The 19,807-nt window shown below is 39.6% G+C and overlaps 1 protein-coding gene across 8 annotated transcripts in view; it reads right to left on the bottom strand.

The window, feature by feature from the left end:
- Positions 1-1,713: 1,713 nt before the first annotated feature.
- Positions 1,714-19,807, bottom strand: part of FAM53A (family with sequence similarity 53 member A) — a 69,014-nt gene continuing 50,920 nt past the window's right edge. For all 8 annotated transcript variants that reach the window (XM_058837883.1, XM_058837884.1, XM_058837885.1 and 5 more), the window contains exon 5: positions 1,714-2,909. In XM_058837883.1, coding sequence (XP_058693866.1) covers positions 2,586-2,909 — 324 coding nt within the window. In that variant the 3' untranslated portion in view covers positions 1,714-2,585. The remainder of the gene's footprint in view (positions 2,910-19,807) is intronic.

Genomic DNA, 19,807 nt, shown 5'->3' with positions numbered 1-19,807 from the left:
CAGTATCCAAACCCACTCCTTTCTGTTTGTTTCCATGAAAGGCCTATTTAGAGTTTTAACAGCTGGCTTAGCAGGAGACTGAGTCCTGTGCTACCATGAGCAAATGTATCTGTAACTTCCCTTGGGAAACCCCTTCCTACTCTAAGGATCAGGGTAGGAATGTGGCTTTGCATGGACTGAAAACAGCACACCTACAAAAGCAATTCATCAACACCACAGGCAGGCTGTATTTCAAAGCTAGAACAAATATTATCTAGTTGTCTACCCTTGCCTTTGCTTTATCAACATCTTATTGACAGCTTCAGCTCTTGTTATTTTTTCATTGACAATGCACATCTTAACCTCCTTCTATCTGTGTCCTCTGAGGCATTTTCTTCTTTTCCTTCTTCCAAAAGCTTGTCTTCCTTGGGGAAAGAAGAGCTAAATGGATTGCCACATTAGCTTTCTCATTCCATGCCATTACACTTTTAACTAGTGCTTTCAAATAGGTAAATGAGCTTTTAAGTGATCCCAGTTGTACCATTGGCCTTTGCTACAATCCTGCCTTAAAGCTGCTTCACTTTTACTTACCTCTATTGCTCCATTAATACACAGGGAGGAAAAGCAGTTCTGCAGCCAGCAACTGCAGTCCAGGAGTGAGCTGGGTTGTTCCATTACCACAGAGTCTCATCACCACACTGCAGCACTTTTCCCAAATAGCCATGAGGGGAAGGAGCTGTACCTCATTCACTGTTTCTGGAGGAAGCTCCAGGAATAGTGATCCTCCATCCCATCCAATGGTTCCAAAAGGTTGTGTGTGCCAGCACCTGTCTGCTCTGTGCTGCCCCACAGCAAGCATCTGCAGGGTGAGACCTTCCCAACAGGAGCCTCTGAAGGAACTCAAATCTTTGCTCCAACAGCAACTCCTTAATTTAATCATCTAGAAAAAGGAGGATGAGCAGCTTCACTGCTCCCACACAATATGCAGTAACACACCAAGAACCTGGCAAAGTCTCTGCAGTCTTCTTGCACCTTACTATGCACACATGCCAGTATCAATAGCACAGATCATTGCCACTTGCAGTGGGAGCCACAAAAGAAGAAAGTTTAGAGCACCTTACTGAATACCCTTTTAAAAATTTGTTTAGGTTCTGAGTTATGGGCACTTGTTCAGTGATTAAGGGCCAATCCCTTTATGATCAAAGGCTGGCCCTAAGCACATGGCTGGATCCTGTATCATACCTTGCCACAACCATCAGCACATCCCTCAAGGTATTTTCTCATATTTTAATCATATTCCATTAGCTGACTGGTTGCTGTATTTTGGTTTTATGGCACATTTAAGCACACTAACTCAAATACCATGATGAGTGATGGACTCAAATGCCATTATCTAAGTTTCCTTTGCCTCTCCCTTTTAACACCATTTTGAGATCAATTTCCTCCTTGTTGAGGAAGTTCCTTATTGCAACTGAACTAAAAAAATAAGTATGTGTTGCAAGAGTCTGCAATAAGTGCAGTATGACATTTGAGATTATTCCAGTAAATGTAATATATTGAGACACCTTTGGGATCCAGCATGAGTTTTTCCACAGCTCTCCAGACAAACCTGATGTCACTTTTGTTTCAATTGACCAGAAATCTGCCCCTCCCCTCCACCAAATTCCACACATAAGTACTACATTACAGAATCTACCACATTTTTCACAAGTAAAATCCATGAACAGACACAAGTGCAAAGCAAAATGTCATTTTATTTAATTCAAGGACTATTTTCCTTCTAGTATTGCTGAAGGGATCACCTCCTGGGGAATTGATCATTACAAAGTCCCTGTCTAAAAGTTCAAGTGCTCTTGTTGTACATTCTTTTGAAACACAGAAAACATAATGACCGAGTAGGTGGGCAGCTACTTGCAGTTTTAGCCCACCTAAATTAGCATTGCTTCAGGCTAGAAAACAATTCAAGTAGTAAAATAATGAAAAATGTTAACCTTTAAGGTCACTACCATATTTTGATCAAAAAGTCCTGAATGTATGAAAAGAACATTTGTACATGTTATGAAGTTGTTTTTAAACCAGACACTGTCAAAGATGGCAGTTAAGTATTTTGGACCAGTTGTCAACCAGATATTTAAGAGTTCTATCTGAAGGTTTATTACCAATTTCATTATGCAATTCACTTTTCACATTAAGCTCTTTAACAAAAGCAACATAGACCCGCACCAGAATCACTGTAGACAGATTTAGTTTTATAGAATGCCCTTCTGAAAATTCATTTCAAAATAGAGATGCTTTTTCTCCAGAACTGTAAAAGCCATAAAAATGCAAAATATTTGTTAGGAAATTTTTAATCAAAATTATTCCTTAATGTTCAAAATAACATTTAACCTCCTACTTTGTTGTTGTTGTTGTCATCCACATATTGACCAATAGACTAAACAGGTAACAATGGTTCACGTTTTTCCCCCACCTGAAACATTTCTTCTAACACAGGCCCAAAGATAGGCAATACAGAGATTCAGGGACATGGATTATGCATGGCAAAGGTAATCCTCTATCACTTTAATTTAGAACAATTCTGATTCTAGCACACAACGTGGAGTCTCTCAGTTGTTTTCGATCTGCTCTAGGTCCAAGTCCCCACAGTCTAGAGGGAAGATTCCTTCTTCAGTGCTCTCACAATCACTCGTGTCCTCGTCGCTTTCGCACACTGCGTCGGCTTTCTTATAATCCCTTGTTTTGAAGCTACGTTGGCATGACCCGTGGTGCCTCCCTTCATCCAGCTGCTCTTTCATCGGGCTGGAGCCAGGGGTGATGATGTTCATAAGATCATTTGAGTCACATGGCGATGACACAATTGTCTTCATTTGTGTGTCATCATCATCATCTTCATAGTCAAGGGAGCAAAGACTTTTGGAATTTTTTAAAGTCTGCAATGAGAAAAAAAGGAGAAACCATGACTATATTAACCATGACTGGGCAAGAGGAACAGAATAAATTCTTGAAATTCTTGAATGGTTTGAGTGTATGTACTCAAGAGTGCCACGTGTTTGAAGTAATCCTGGAAATGAGAGGCATGAAGAAAGAGGAAGAATGGTATTTACTTACTACAGAGTCAGGCTTTGTACAGATATTTTGCCTAGATGCTCATTTGTGAGAAAAACAGTCCCCTTCTTTTGCAGGAAGGTCTAAAAACCTACTCTTGGTCAACTACATGAGGGAAGACAGACACCCACCCAGTCTGCTGTATTGGGCTTCTGGCAAACCCAGAGCAGAGCATTTGGTGACAGCAGCATTTAGGTCAGACAGCTGCACTGCAGCCCAGTCAACAATTAATTTCCCCTGCAGAGAATGAGCCCTCAGGCGTCGCCTCGGTGAGGCTGCCAGGACAACTGGCACATTTGGGTAATCTCAAACAGAAGAAACCCAAGCCTCTACTGGGAGTATCTTGCTCCAGAGTCAGCTTAGTTAGTTTATCTTTCAGCCAGGTACCGTCTGAACAAGAGCTCAGGAGCAATTCTGTTTAAGTTCAAAGGATATTAAAACTAGAGGGGCACTCAACTTTATTTGTACAATGGCAAAAGAAAAGAAACACTCAGTAAATGTGCAACCTCTGTACCAGAGATAAAGGAAAAATGCCTAAGCTCCTCATGGAGCTCTAAGGGATCCTTGTCTAGAATCCAGAGAGAACATTTAAAAAAAACACAAATACACAGAGAACAAGACTTAAACTTTAACAAGAGAGAAACTTGCAAATTGTGCCTCATGCAAGCACCCAGTGAGAGGAAGGTGACATAGCCAGGGCTCCTGTGAGAGGTGGTGCAAGACAGAATAATGTCACACTCATTTTCAGTCTCTCACTGGTTAAGTGACTCCAGTCTCATACATGGCAATCATTGTATTACAAGGAGATCCACAGGGAACAAGACCAACTTTCACACCCATTTCCAGCTTCCTCCCCCAGTTTGTCATTTCTTAAGTATTTTATATTTGTTTATTTGAAATGGGAACATTGCAACATTCCTAGTATGCTGTATTCCAGATGCTCTTCCAGAGAACAGTGTAATGGTTCCTCCTTCACCAAGGCATATCAGCACCCACATATGGGGCTTTCCAGTATCTTTGGGTATTTTTTAAACAAAACTTCACAAATTCAGAAGGAATTTGAATTAGCCTTGTCTATAAAAGCTGGTTAAAAGAGGAAAGCTCACTAGGGGGAGGGGATTAGCCTGATCCCTTAGGTTATGATGTTACATATGGAACACCCTGCAGACAATCCCACTGCCACGCTGCAAGGTCATACAGTCCCTTGGACATTCCTACATCAAATCTACACGGCAAGTTCACAGGAGGGAAAGCTCAGGTAAAGGTAAAAGGCAGAGCACTCAAGTCTGGAGCTCAGTCCCAGGCAGGCTAAGGGTGATCAGCAGCACTGGGATGGGATGGTGGCCCCACCACTGGTACCCCTCCACAGGGAGGGCACTGCAGCAGCATCCCCTGAGCCTGCAGCATTTAACACACCAATACAACACATCACAGGCTTGTTTTGCTCCTCCCCTGCTCAAACAGCTTTCATACCTCACAACACACATTAGGTAATTAGTTAAGTCATACATTTATACATTTCCAGCTAGGAAGATCTATAAGGGATAATCTGGTTTGTTTGAACAGACAAACAAGATCTCATCTAGGAGTTGATTTGTTTAACTCCAAGGCCTGCATCCAAAGATGAAAAAACATTACTGCTGGTCATAGTTCTGTCAGGAGAAATTCAAAGTCTTTGTCAGCTGTGGTTAAAGCCCATATCCAATTTTGCATGTGACTAACACCAACAAGATAAATAACCTTGCATGATCATAAAGATTTCTATTTTCAAATTTCACTCCCCTGTGAAAACAGCTTTGGTATAACATACGTCCCAGTTTTCAAAACGCTTCTGTATAGCTCACAGCTTATTCAAGTAGAAACATTTGAGAACATCTGAGTTTCTTTCTATGACTAACAGGTAAAATTTTCTCTCATATTTACTTAAAAGCAAATCAGTATATTTTTAAAATAAAAAATGTTAAAGTATATTTTAATCCTAAGTCTCCCTCATTGCTTTGAAAAACACAAGATGTGTTCTATCTCCATATATGGGACAATATTTTCAGTTCTTTAAACCTATAGTAAGTACTGGGAGGGAAAGGAACCAAATAAAGAAAAGCTTTGAAAGTTCTGCTTTCAGTGCTTTAGAAAGGAATTCCTGAGTCCCCCTTCAAAATATCTTTTATTCAATTTACTGCTAGAAATTAATCCAACCACACAGCTGTCTTTCTAGAAGGTTTGTGTACATAAATGGAAAATTGCCTGTTAGCTGTACTGTGCTGAAACCACTTGAATGGGAACTTTTAGCCGGTTTCAACACAACAGCAAGTGCATTCAACTGGTTCTTTGTTCACCCACTTGTCACAACCTCACCAAACTAAAAATAGGTGGATTTATTATCTCGCAGCACAATCCAGCTCCTTTCACAAAGCAAAAGGTAGAAATTGCAATGCATTCAGGCCCTCTGAACTGCAGCTTTCCATGTTACACTGGTACAGTACCACACCTTTCAAGAACAATTGTGCTCAGTGGGGAGCCTGCGAGTACTTGCTCAATGGTCCTCATTTTATAAAGGATGCTGGACTAGCAAGACAAAAGAGTCCACAGTTGGCAATGGATAGAACTCAATCAGCTAGAAGTATTCTTTTGTGTGATGGAAAAAAAAGGAAAAAAAAAAAAACCTCAGAGTTTTAAAAGAAGTGAGGCGATAAAATGTCTGAATATTAAGAAAAAAACCCCAACTCTGTACCAAAAACAATGGTGGGGGAAGGAAATAAAAGAAATCTCTCTAGACCCTTGCCATACAAAGCAAACAAGAAAGGCCCAGGGCAGCTTGAAAGGAAGCTAATGTCTGTACTCTTTATTAAACCTTCAGTTCAGAAACCCGTAATACATCACTTTCCAAATATAAGCAGCAATAAAAAGGTTGTTTTTGTTTTACTAACAAAACTAGAGCATTTGCTACAGTAGTCAAGGGAAAAAATAAGACATTTATGTGCATGAAAACCTGGTGTATAATGGGAGCTGCACTTCTCATGCTTCTTCCCCCCGAGCCCCCATCACCCTCCAAGTCCACCCCTCGGCTCTGAGTGGGGTGAAGATCCAGCTGCTCTGAAGAGGTGCAGCTGCAGCAGCTGGCACACACTGAGCAGCAGAGGAAGCCTAAACCACCACCAGCCCTCAGCCCATCCTATTGCTTTGTCAGCACCAGTTATCACCACAGGATGGGCTGCTCCCTGAAGTCACAGACTTAGGGAGAGAGGGAATTCATCAGTGTAATCAGACTGGTTGTTTGGCTTGCTTCCTGTCCCATCCTGAGACTTGTCCCTATGATGGCACAAGAGATGCTGCTTTAGGGCTGGCACACGGGATTTCTTGACTGTTAAGGTCTCTTTACCAGTAATAAGAAATACATGGATGGTGCAGTGGTCCTCATAATGAGAAAAGTCTGGAATTTCCTGGAGTATCAGCATCTAACCCAAGAGCAAAACACTGAAGTAGCAGAACCCAAGCATGGAGCAATACGTGGTTTTTTTGTATTTTCCGTGTATCTAGCCAGTTGAGGGAGATGGGGCAAGTTAGATGGGCTGCACTTCTCCCTTTGGGAGCTTCATGGGTCCTTACTTCACTTCCTTGATTTATGTTTCCCACAGATTAGTGAGACTGGCTCAAAAAATGCCTCTACTGATGGTAACTCAAACTTCAGATCAGAAGCACCACAAACAGCACAAATCATTCACTGGTGTCTCAGACACCAACCTGTCCCCAAAGAGGTCACAGTTGAGTCTCAATAACAGCAAAACCCAACCATAGTACAAATTCGTTGTTTTAAGATATTCCATTCAGTGAAGCTGAGGAGGAGGCTTAAGGAAGGACTTTTTACGAACTGACACAAAAGCCTGGTGCTGAGCAGCTCTCAATCATACTGAGACCAAACCATCACCTGGCTGACATCACATCCAACCACACACAGATGTGAAGGGTGCCCCTCCCTGTAAACTGAGTTTTCACTTCATGCACCTAATTACTTACATTAACACCTTCACCTGTAATGATTCAGAGATATGTACAGTGTCTACTGTAAACGATTAAAAATGTCAACTGGTTGTATAGGTTAAAAAACATCCCATCACAGTCCTAATTCCTGCATCTTCTACTATGCATGAAGTGAAAAATAGTACAAAAAATTGCTGTGTTTATGTAACAAAATATCAATCTTTCTGTAGAGTAAATCTCTTGACATTTGACTCTTTTCTGTCTTGAATTGCACTGAGCATTTTGTGAACACTCCACTGTTTGCAGATAACCTTTGCTTTCAAGAAACTTGCAGCTGAGTAGAAATGCTGCTTCACTGGTACAAAGTGGCACTGACAGGAGGAAAACAATATAGTATTCTCCATGATGTTATGTGCTTAAGGCTTGCTAATGAACTAGAAGTTAAAATCCAAAGTGTGAAAGAATCTCTCTCTTCAAACAAGAAATTAAAAGGTGTAGAAATACATTAGATTTTATAATTCAAGTGTCTAGGTATATACTTCAGGTCCAAAACCACTGCAGAATTTTAAGTTATGCATTTGAAGTAAATCACAAGAGCCATAATTATTTTTCTTGCACCAGCTTAAAAAATAAGTAGTGAACAAAAACATTTCCATTTATGTATTATGTGGAAGCCATCAAATCCTAAGAAAATTCCTGATACCTTCAAGGGCAAAATCAAATCTCTGTTCAATTTGATTTGAGAACCAAAGATGCTGTTCTCTTTTTTAAGCTCTGTAGTTATCCCTTCATTTTCCTGGAAATTTGGCATGCACTTTTATATATTAAAAAGGCAATGTTTATGTCATCATCTATAGCTAGTAATCAGAAAAGAACTGGAATACTGGATATGAATGAGAAAGAGCAAACACCCTCTAACATTCTGCCATGTAATTAGACACTGAACTATAATAACCATTCCTTCCAGCAGAGAAAGAATTACTGCTGCAATTCTTGTAGTCAAATAAGGTAAGACTCTATTTGCAATGCCAAAGATCCAGTTAAAAATCAATATAAGCTGACAGCAATACACAGCAGTATGGCTACAGCTTGAAATGACAATTGTTCAGTGCTTTGTCTCCGCTGTATCTTCAAAGATTATTTAAATTTTTTAGATGTAGGTGTCCAGGAAGGAAGGAAACTGCCATCAACTCATTTCACATCAGATGCTAAACAGCATCATGATGTAACAGGCTTTCATCTCCCTCTAGCCAGACTGTTCTAGATTTAAGTGTGCAGCTTTCTGGTGTAGTCTACCATGAAAGTTGATCTATTTATTGGCCTAGATATTTATGCTCAGACTCTAAATTGTGCCACAGTGTCCTTATAAGTTTTGTTTATAAGCTGCAAGAACCTATGATTTAATTTGGCTTTCTATTTAGTGCTATTAGTAGAAAAAAAATGACTAAAAAAAATAGTTGAAATACTAAATTTATCTAATTATGCTCAGATATGCCAGAATACAAGGCTGCTTATTGTGTGAAGTAACTGAGAGAAACCACTGGAATAGTTTAAGTATCCAAGTGAGAAAAATAAAATGCACAAATACAGGGGGACAGGAGGGGAAATCAGGGTCAGTTCCTGACTGAACATCACTGCACCCACAAAGGGTCCCCTGCACTGACGAGGGGATTTCAGGCACTGCAGCCTACTCACCTAGTTAGGAAACTTGTAGGACCCAACTAACATCACTGCTCTCACACCACAATCCAAACAGTCAAGCTGGAGGCATGGCAGATCCCAAATACATCAGGGATTACAAATACCATGGATTGAGTTCAACCCAAATACCTACTCCCCCTTGCCCCAAACTCAGACTTAAAAATCATCCATCATGGGCACTGCACATATGATAAATTCCACCCTCAAACTAAATATCCTCTCAAACAAATTTTTCCTTTTAGTGGTTTGCAAAGATGATCTGAACAACTGAGAGCATCCCCAGCCCCCCTCAGAGTTATCAGCTCACCCCTCTCATGCTTACAGAGTTCATGCACTCATTGAAGTTCCACCATTAATGTAAGAAACTAAGGAATTTAATTAGATTAAATGAAAGTTTGTCAGCCTAAAAGTGTTCAAACTGAATTGAAATTCAAACCAATACTGCCATTTTGTAGTCACTCCTTTAAAAATTAAATTTTGGTTGGATTGGGCAATTCCGCACAGGAAACTCAGTGCTGGGGTTTAGCAGCTTCTACAAGGTCAGGACCATTCGTATCAGGAGTTAACTGTTGTTTGCTTTTAAAGACAAATTGAAACCTAAGCAAGTTAATGCAGTACTTAATGTAATACAGTCAAGAATATGATTCAGCGCTAGTGCTAACATGGGGAGGGTGAATATACACAGGAATTTTCCCCTTTATAAAGCCCAGACCAACATTAAACCACATTTTTAAAAGTTTACAGTATGGAATTTTAATCAAGATGTTAGCCTCTTAGATTTTCTAATTCAGTGGATTTGTGAACTGCAACCTTTTACCTTCTCAGTCTGAGTAAGTATAAATCATGCAAGCTTTTATTGTAAGAATGTGGAATTACTCTCTACAAACATCAGGCCTACCTATTTCACCTGCATGTAATTAAGAAGAGAAAGTTTCAGCTATTCTTAGGACCAGGCACCTACAGATGCTATGAATTATGCCATTAGCTACAACACAGGGGGCTCACACAGAGGATTTAACTCTTCTGAAGTGACTAATAATCAATACAGTGCCAAAGTGAAACACAGTGACATTGCTTTCTTTAGCTGAATAATACTGAATAAAAGGCTTGGGCCAGGGAGAAGGTTTAAGCCAAATGGGACAGTTCCCAGATACAGCAGCAGTGTTCATCTGAAATGCAGCCATGCATTAAAACAGAGATTTCTTCAAAGACAAATAACCACCACAGAAAAAAAAAATATTCAAAGGGCGCTGAAAGAGCAAGGAAAGGGCCTGGATGATGGATTCTTGCTGTGGTCTTGCTTCAGCAACAGCTGCAGTCAGGGGTCTCTGCAGTGCCACAGAAATTCTTCTGCCTTAAGGTAAACCAGTGTCTTTGCACACCTTCAACCAGATTTTCCTACTGGCTGCTTGACCCTAAGCACATCTCTATCATGGACAGTGAATTTATTCCTCTTATGGATAGACTGAAGAGCTGGACAATATGGAACTGGGCCTCTACTGTGCTTGAGCTGCACAAAACTCAAGAGGCTTTGGTCTGGCAAATCCAATCAGCCAACAGCACTAATGAGCAATGGTGTGATGAACAAACAGCTGCATCACTTGTGTGCATACAGGGATGATAAACACATCTGGTTTTGTAGTAGAAGGACACAGAGGGAAACAATGTAAGCACATGCTCTCTCCCTGCAGAAGTGATTCATGCTTTGCCAGAGTCATTCTCTCTTTTCCTATTCAAGAACTATTACCTTTCCCTTCAGAAAGAAAACAGGCTGTGGAAGCAAGAAACAGCTTAAAATGTGTATTACCATCTTCTTTAGTTATATGACAAAATAATTGTATGAAGACTTAGTTTAAATCAAATCTAACTAATACATATAAAAGATGCCTCTATTTTTCCACATTTTAGACCGGGAAATAAGAAAGCACACACACATCATTAACATGAGCTACACACACACCCCTGAACAGAAACACAGGCACAAAAGGAGCAGCACAAGAAAACTGCTTAACAAGACTATGATTGCTTGCAGTACCATCTCTCAGTGTTCAGCATTCAGGATCCAAAAGCAAAGACCACCCTGGGTAGTCACAGCCTTCTGATGTATTATTCCTCTGACAGAGGAATTAACAGACTACAATCAGCTCTGAAACAACATAAACAAAAAAGTTACCTCCAACCCCAGGAGTTTTAATAACTTTCTCAGTCTCTAACTAGATACATTTAGATGAGAAAAAGCTGTACCTGTGCTTCTACAAAACTCTAAATAAAAAGTGACATTTCAAAGTTTGCTTTGCCATGCCAAACTCTGCTCTCAAGTAACAAAGTTTACGTTGACTGATTATGCACTGGAGTAACACAGGACAGGATTTGACCCTTGTAGCTTCAAAACATGACCATACTGGCTTCATTTCCTGCTATTTACATGTCATCTATTTTTACAGAGAATTTCTATTCCTGAGAAGTTTAGCCAAGGTCTTATTCCTTCATAGCTTTGCTATGAGCTGCAAACAATTACTTTAACAACTGAATCACATATGCACCAACTGCTGCAGTGTACATCCATGTACCAACTTCTCTTTAAAATTCCTTCATGTTCTCTTTCCATTTTATTTTTATCCTCAGGTCAACTATTAAGTTGATATGATAGGTCAAACTTAGGAGAAATTAGAGAACAAAACTCCAAATCCTGATTCCAATGCTGCCCTCATTAGTTACTGACAGATGTCAGACTCACCTATATTATTGGGTTATGCTGGAACTCCATCATAACTAGCATTTTAAGGGATTCTATAATAGGGCCATAAAGTTCACTTCTGCCAGGGGAGGGGGATGGGGAAAAAAAGGAAAATACCCCATCAGCTTGGGAACAGTTCCCCCTTCTTCAAGTCAACTTTCAACCAGAGGAATATTTTGTCCAAAACAAAGCCCTAAGACCTTGCTATGTAAGTGCACAGAGGGACACATGGGAACAGACACACAAAAAGCACAAGTGTGTGTTAACAGTAAATTCTTCCAGGAGCATTAATTTAAACTGTAGGTGGACCTTTACCACTAATTATTTCCAGGGACAAGTTACATTGAAGACAATGTGTTTAAGAAGAACAGAATTAGTACCAGAGATTAAAGGTGAATGGTGCAAGGACTGCATTTTCCTAGCTCAGTATCTTATTTTGTATTATTTGAACATTTTTTAAATAATGTGGTTCAGGAAGTGTTCCTGACATTAATTGACAATACTGCTATATATTTTTAATACTAAGTCAACCTGTACTAAAATTTCTGTTTGAGAAACTGAATTCAGACACATTTGTTTATTGGTCCAAATATCAAAGCTGACAACATGTCAGCAGTTGATGCTCAGTATGTTTTTTTAAAAAGTCAGGAAACCATGTATGTGGTCCTTTATCCTTCAGTTCAACACATGTTTTAAAATACATCATACCAAGTCAGACAAGAAGCAAAGTATACACAACTTGTGTAAGGCAGAGACAATGCTCATATTCCTACAACTTTGAGATAACACTAAAACTGAGCTCAATCTCTCGCTATACAGCCTCAGTTTTCTCCTATTGTGCAGTAAATCCAGAATTTGCATGAAAAAGCTGCAACATTCAAAAAACCTGTTCATTTAATTATCATATGTGCTTGGTTTTAAAGATGAGGATCTGTTTATGCTACCCCAGCTTGCAAACTTCCTTGCATACCATGAAGGCCTTGAGTTTTCGTCACATGGTTACAAATATAATGAAAACTGAAATCAGGAAACTCATCAGAGGTCTCATTTACTTAAAATTCCTTTTCTGCTAATACTTAAGTTTTATTGCAAAGCACATGTCATCAGAATAAAAATAAATGAGTACTTTCATATATAGAAACAGATGATCTATTTGATTATCTGCAGCTCACCTTAGCACTCAACCATCACCTCCCAGATCACTTGTGCAGAAAACATCTTATTAACTCTATTCCATTAGAAGTTGTATGTAACAGCAACTTAAGAACAGAACAAACTTCTCTTCAATTTGTATGTACTTGAAAAAACACGTAAGCAAGCTATTATTTCCCATCCTAATGAAAAAATTGACATCACTAAGTGATGTAGAGAAATTGCAATCAGTTCATTTTCACAGGCTTGAGATATCTGCTCTGCTTTTATCACCCCTATGCACCAGCGCATACACGCAGCAGGAATTGATCAATGCAAGACTAACAAAAGACCAAGTGACAGTTAAATTTAAGACTTCTCCAAGTGATTTTAATAAACCTCTCTGCAGAGAAAAGCCTCAGATGAATCAGCTTGGTTTAACATCTCTTTTAGATGATGATGCATCAAGTCAAAGTCAGAAAGGGAAGTTCCACAACAGGTAATAATATGGAAGAACAAAGTCTAGTTTCAGAGTTAAGTCCTTGCATTCAGGTACAACAAAAACCTACTAATCTATTAATTTGATTAACATGTTATAAAAAATACTGAATATTTAAAGAACCCTCTCCCTGAATTACCCAGGGTTAAATTCAAAGATGTACAACTTATTTTTCTAATAAATTTCAGAAGATTACACTGGGATTTTATTTTTTGCCAAAAAAATTTGGAAAAACGTTCCCGTATCAATGATGAGACACTACTCAACACTTCTGCTAGCCATCACCTCTTGCAATTTAGAGCAGAGGAAAAAAACAACTTAATCCCCTGCCACCTGCCAAAGCCCAGATGGTAAAACCTGAGAAAAGAGCTCTCACCTCTCTTTAAACCCTTAGGCATATTAACTAGAAGTTTAACACTGAACCATAGCTCTTAACTCGGTATTGTTTTCCAAACAACATCACCAATAATTTTAGCATTATCCAATTTTCTGGTGGGATAAGTAATAATTTAAAAAGAAATATCCACAGCTGGCTGAAACCTGGCATGTGAGCCAATAGATGGCCCCTTTCTTTTCTCATAATGTCAAATGCAGCTGGTCTGGTACTCATTAGCTCTTTCAGCAATGAATACTTATTGTACATACAGGAACTTGCAAGAAAGGAAAAGCAACTCTGCAGCAGATATTTCACTGCCTCCTCTTCTCCTCAGCACGTTGCTCACAGGAAAGTGCCATAAACACACACGCAGTGCTGACTGCAGGTATGGCAAAGCAACACAGCGATGAGCAGCTCTGGGTATCTGCAAGACATTTGTTACAGAATCCATTCACAAAAGAGGGGGAAAACCTCCATCCTTAATGAGATTTCCTTTTCTTCACTCTCCTCAGGGCTTATACTCCCTCACTGTCAGAGCACAGGGAACCTCCAGCACAAGGGCTCACTTCATTAAATGCCATTTTGGGCCTAATTTCACATTGTGACCCACTCTGCCGAGGCAAAGAAAGCAAAACGCCAGATGCTCTCTGTGCCTGCTACCTCAGCAGCGTTTCATTCTCTGCTCCAAAAAACTTCCAGGCATCCATTCAAAACCAAGTACCCCCAGCATGGTCTGTCCTGTCACAGGACAAAGTGCTGGCTTGTCTTCAGCTCACTTTTGATGCTTGCCTATCATCTCCCAGCCCAGCCTACTCCTATCTCCTTTCCTTCTTCCCAAGCCTGCTGGAATTTGAACTTTAAATGGACGCCCTCCATGGCAACAATAGATAAAAAAGGAGCCTTTGATTGTTCATGCGTTGCAGAAAAGAAAGGAGGAGATTCATCCTGGCTGCAACCTAGCAGAAACTCATCAAGCACAGCTCCCCTTCCATTGCAATGGGATGCCTGAGCCTGTAGCTACTCATTCAAGCTCCCTGCGTCTGTTTCCATTCAAAGAGGATGAATTCTTCAGGTTTCCCCTGTTTAGGAATTAAATGTTGATCCTGTGAATGAAGGGCAACACCAAGCTTGGAAAGCTGCCAAAAGGTTCTGTAACACTCAGCAGTTTGGAGTTAATTCAATACTTATTGATACCTAGGAGGATTTATAGCTGCATTATTTATAAGGGGTGGGGGGAATCACAGAGCCATATTTAGACCTCAGTAATAGACTATTTTTAGCACCATCTGTTTTTCTAGTTTGTTCCCTTGCTTAGGCAAGAACATACTTTTATCCAGCTCTCTCTTCCTTGCCCATTTAAAAGAACCCACAGAGTCTAAACCAAAGCACAAGTTAGGATCACTTGAAATGTTTATTGTGCAGCAATCCTCCTAATCATGTTCTGGAAATCAAACCTGCTGACTAAGGACAGTCTTGGGCTGATGTAACACTATATGTTGTCTTCACAGAACTGAGCAGATTTTTTTAATGTACGGGGCAATGCGTTTCACACAAAGGAGGTTACTATCTGGAAAGAAACAACTGATCATTAACTGCATTAAGCCATCTGAAAAGTGGTTCACAACTCCTGGCAGTGCTTTTCTGGGACATAGTTGCCAAGTTTCACCCTCATTAAACACATAGATTTTTTTTGGATTTTTTTTTTTTTTGTCACAAGTACTTTCTGCCAGGGCAGGCTGCTGTTAAAGGGGGAAATAAATCATAAGCAGCTGCTGCAAGCACCTTGTTTCAGAGATGAGTTTCAAGCTGCAGCTGTTACCCACTCAAAAGCTCCCCTAAACCTCAAATTACCTCTTTGAGTTTACACTGATATTCTGCTTTTAGTATGTGACACAACACCAGTGGCCTCTGCAGCATGACAAGGGACAGAATGAAGGGATTGCTGGTTCCTTGAACTCAGAGAAGCAAGGCTTTGGGCACTTCATGCTAATTAAGTTCTGAGAAATGTACTTGATAGCAACAATATCTTACCCTCCTGGCTCACAAATGTTTTGTTTCTACCACAACAGTAGCACAAATATTTAAAAGTTTTACTGTTAACTGTGTCAGATTAAGAAATTTTAGTGTAGAGCAAGGCAGAAAACTCATGTAAAATATGAATTCACAGAGTTCTTAGTTGTTACAAAGGGCAGCAGCAATAAGGGTCGCAAACTGGTTTCCTAGGCCTTGCAGCACACGTCAGGCATTCCTAGGAAAGAGACTGCATGCAGCAGAAAACCAAAATAACTCCCAGCATGTAGTACATAGGTCAAAATTAAATTCTACAAATGCACAACAGACACATACAGACACTATAATGGGCTCCAATAAAGTCTTGAGGACTTTGAAACTTTCAAGCAATCAATATTATTAACAGAATATTCATTTGGCCATGGCATTATGCAACAATAATTTCAGTGTGAAGGAAATATAACAGTGCTGCCCACCCAGCAGCCCCTGGGATGTTTCCTTCCACTTCACTGGTTTGGTTTTTTTTTTGGTTTGTTTATTTTTCAGTGGAGGAAACAGGACACAGCACTTCTAACAGCAAGTACAACAAGCTGCCAGGTACATGGAAAGGCTCCCTGGCAGCACAATACACGGACAGGCCATTCCCAGGATCACAGCCAGGATGGTGAAGTCTGTTCCTGGTGAGAAGCAGTTCCACAAGCCCCAGCAGGAACCACAGTGTCCCATCTGCCAAAGCTCCCCACTGATGTGACAAGTGGTCTGTCCCTCTCTAGAGGAAAAAGCTCCAAATCTGTGCTGCTTGGAGAGGACACCTCTCAAAGGACAGTCTGCCTCAACTGAGAGAGCTCAATAAAAGCTGTTCAAAGGACAGAATCTGTCTGCAGTACTTTGAGTGGCCACACAAAGCACATGGACAAAAGCCAGCACATACAGTAACTGTCGCAATAAATTTAAGATTTATTGCCAAGTATGTTTAAGAGTAAAAACTAAGATTACAACTTGTAGTTCAATTCCCTAAGGCTGTTGCATAACCTGCAAATATATTACAACATAAGAGCAAACTAATACTGGTGATTAACCAGGGATATAATCAGAGGATCTGGAAATCTTCAAAAATGCAGCTTGTTGCAAGCCTTATAGCAAAGCATCCAACTTTTATGGGGGCAAGGTGCTCACTTGTTTGCACATAAACATACACTTGGGTGAAGATTTGGAAAGTGTAACCTACCCGATTCCTTTTACAAAGCTGACACCTTATTAGCTAGTACATATAAATATCTAGCATGATTCTGCATTCAGACAGGACTATAGGGACAGATGAATCACACTCTCAGAAAGCAACTGCAGAAAATAATGGCAGAAAGATCCAGGATCAGGCTCACTAGGATCTGCCCATCCAGCCTTCTCTTACACACCAGATGGCTCTGGAAAGACAACAGTCATCTGTCCTTAAAAATCAGTGATCACAAAGAAAGGGCTTCGTGATTAACTCTCCAGTCCATACCCATTTGAGGGGTGGCTGGGTGCCAGTGAAAGGAACCATGGCAAGTCAGAAGAATCTGTACAAACTCCATTTATACCCTAGTCCATTCTAGGATCTCTCCCCTCTACCCCAGTAACTAAGGGACCTGGGATCCACATGCCAACACTTCCACAAACCTATGTGAAATTGATCTACAGCTGGTTCTAACTGTATCAAATTATATATTGGCAAAAAACCATGAACCATTAAGAGATTGGTATCTTATCCTACTTAAGTAGCTAATAATCTATAAGTGAAGTCTGATCTTACCTATCTTGAACTTCCAAATTTAAAAATAATGCTCTAAAAGCACTGAGGTAGTTTGAACAAAATGTGACTTTTTAAAAAACTCATACAATAAATGTATTTTTTAAACCTCAGGAAGTTTCTTACTGCCACTTAGCATTTTGAACAGTATTACTTCAGTCCTCATGATGATCATTACTCAGAAACATGTTTCCATGTCAAGGTCTCCAATGGCAGAGCACAGTGAAAAAAGTACAGAAAGGCCTTTTAAGATATAAATGAGTTGTGTATGTGCTCTGTAAACACACACAAACAAATCTTTATCTCCTGACACTAGTCAGAATAAAAGTATCAATACTAGCCTACAAGGTCACTAACATTAATTCAGTGTTAATTCCTCATTTGGAGTGGTATCACCCTTGTTCCTCCTAGTAGAAACATTTTATCATGACATGTATACAAAATTCCCTGACAATATCCAACAGTTCACCATTTTCTACAATTGCTGTTTTTACACAAGCACATGCTGGCTTATGTCCACCACAAATGTCTGGAGGCCATCTGAATGAGCTTGTGTTTCACTTTACTCAAGATAAAGGTGGGAATCTGACTCTTTAGTTGTTGAGATTTAAGAAGAGGATACATACTTCAGGTATTGCAAGTATGCTTTACAAAGGGTTCCTCCTACCCCCATCAAACAGAATAATGTATTTACCAGATTAACCACACCCTGAAGTTTAATTATTTTTGAATCAAACTGTATCACTACAAGATGCAATAAAAACACTACACTTGACATGCAGGTGGCCCTACTGACCCTTTCTCTTAAAACAGAATTCTTTCTGCTGCCCACTCTTGCAGGGAGAGGACACCTCCTGCAGAGCTCAACCACCACAGAACAGAGGTAAAATAACCTGAGTTTAAACCAGGGTTTTGTCAAAGGGAGATGAAAACAACCAGTTTAAATCTGGAAGATTTTATTGGTGCCTCAAAAGATGGCAATCAATTAAACTCTTTCCAGAACTGAAGCCATTCAAGATTATTAATTACTACCTAACTACTCAAGGTCCATGCTTTCTGCTGTTAAAGGACCTTAGGCTCAGTAACAGAAAAGAGAGAAAATTCTCATTTCTTCTTATAGTTATTCAAACTCTCCATGAGGTGTCCTCTCCCTAGGAGAGCAGAAAGGTTCTTTTAGAATATGGATACCAGAGAACAGTATTTTTCAACATGGAGCATATATATACTTTAGTTCTAAGTCTGGAAGTGAAACACTCCACTGCAAAGTACTTTTGTTCATATTAAATTCCATTATTACTTTCCTACTCACCTGACAAAGTACTTCTATTTAACAAGCTTAAGGGCCATTTACCAACCCAAATGCACACTTGCATGCCCTGAAAACACACCTTACTGTGCCAACTATGTCAGCTTTGCAAAATTGGAAAAAGCAAGTTTATTGCTCTGGGACATGCAATTTTAACAAGCCTTGGAAATTCAACTTACAAAAATTTTTGGTTCTATAGTAACACAGGCTCAAGTTACAAGAGTTACACAACCAAAATAATATTAAATGCTCAACAAAATGGCCTGTGCATTGAGCCCTTCAGGATAGTACATTCACTCTGAATCCCTGAAACCTTCAAGTACGTATTTTGATTCAGGAAAGTATCCTCAAAACAAGTATGATGAATAACATTCTAAAAAAACAAAAAACAAAAAAAAAATCCAAAAAACAAACCTGCTATGCAAGCTGTTATGCAAAAGTAAACTAATTAAATGCTGAAAGGAGAGAAGCTAAAAAAAACCCCACATTAAGTTAATATTTCAGGGGTTTGGAGCACATCAAGAGACTCAGCCTCTGGATCAATTTTGGTTTTGTGGACTAATGAAGAATTTCAGTGAGGCTCCATGTTGACTATGCTTCAAGCACATCTGATTTCTGCCACTCTCAGCACACACTACAGCAGCTACAAGTAACCTTGAAGCTCTACAAAATAGGACATGACAGTTAAGCCACAAGCACCTGTCATATGTGTTTTACGATCTTTCATACTATTTTACATCATAACACTACTTCATATCACTTATTTTAACCAACCACTTCAAACTTAAATACCCTTGTAATACACATTTTAAAAGGGACAAATTTCAACATGGGCTGAAATGCAGTTACCCAGGATTAGCTGAAGCTCAGAAAACTTTCAGTCCTGCTAAGCAATTTATACTACAGTATTCTTGTTCCAATACTGCCAAGACCACAAAGTTCTCCTGCTCTTTACTGGTAATGTGAATTAGTCTAGAAGACAAGCAAAGCACATGCTGATCAACATGAAACAGAACTGAAAGATGAAATAGTTAAAATATAACTAGGAAAGGAAAAAAGTATCAAAAGCCACACCTGAAGAACACTGGGAATATGCAAAACCCTTTCCCAGAAGGACAGTATCTTTGCAGAGCTTAAATTACTCAACCTCTGGTCTTAAAGGCTCTTTTAAACTCCGCATTTGTAAAACTTTTAGA

The sequence above is a fragment of the Poecile atricapillus genome, chromosome 4 (assembly GCF_030490865.1).
Source record: "Poecile atricapillus isolate bPoeAtr1 chromosome 4, bPoeAtr1.hap1, whole genome shotgun sequence".
Lineage (NCBI taxonomy): Eukaryota > Metazoa > Chordata > Aves > Passeriformes > Paridae > Poecile > Poecile atricapillus.
The sequence above is the reverse complement of the archived record's forward strand: the minus strand, read 5'-3'. Positions and strand labels throughout refer to the sequence as shown.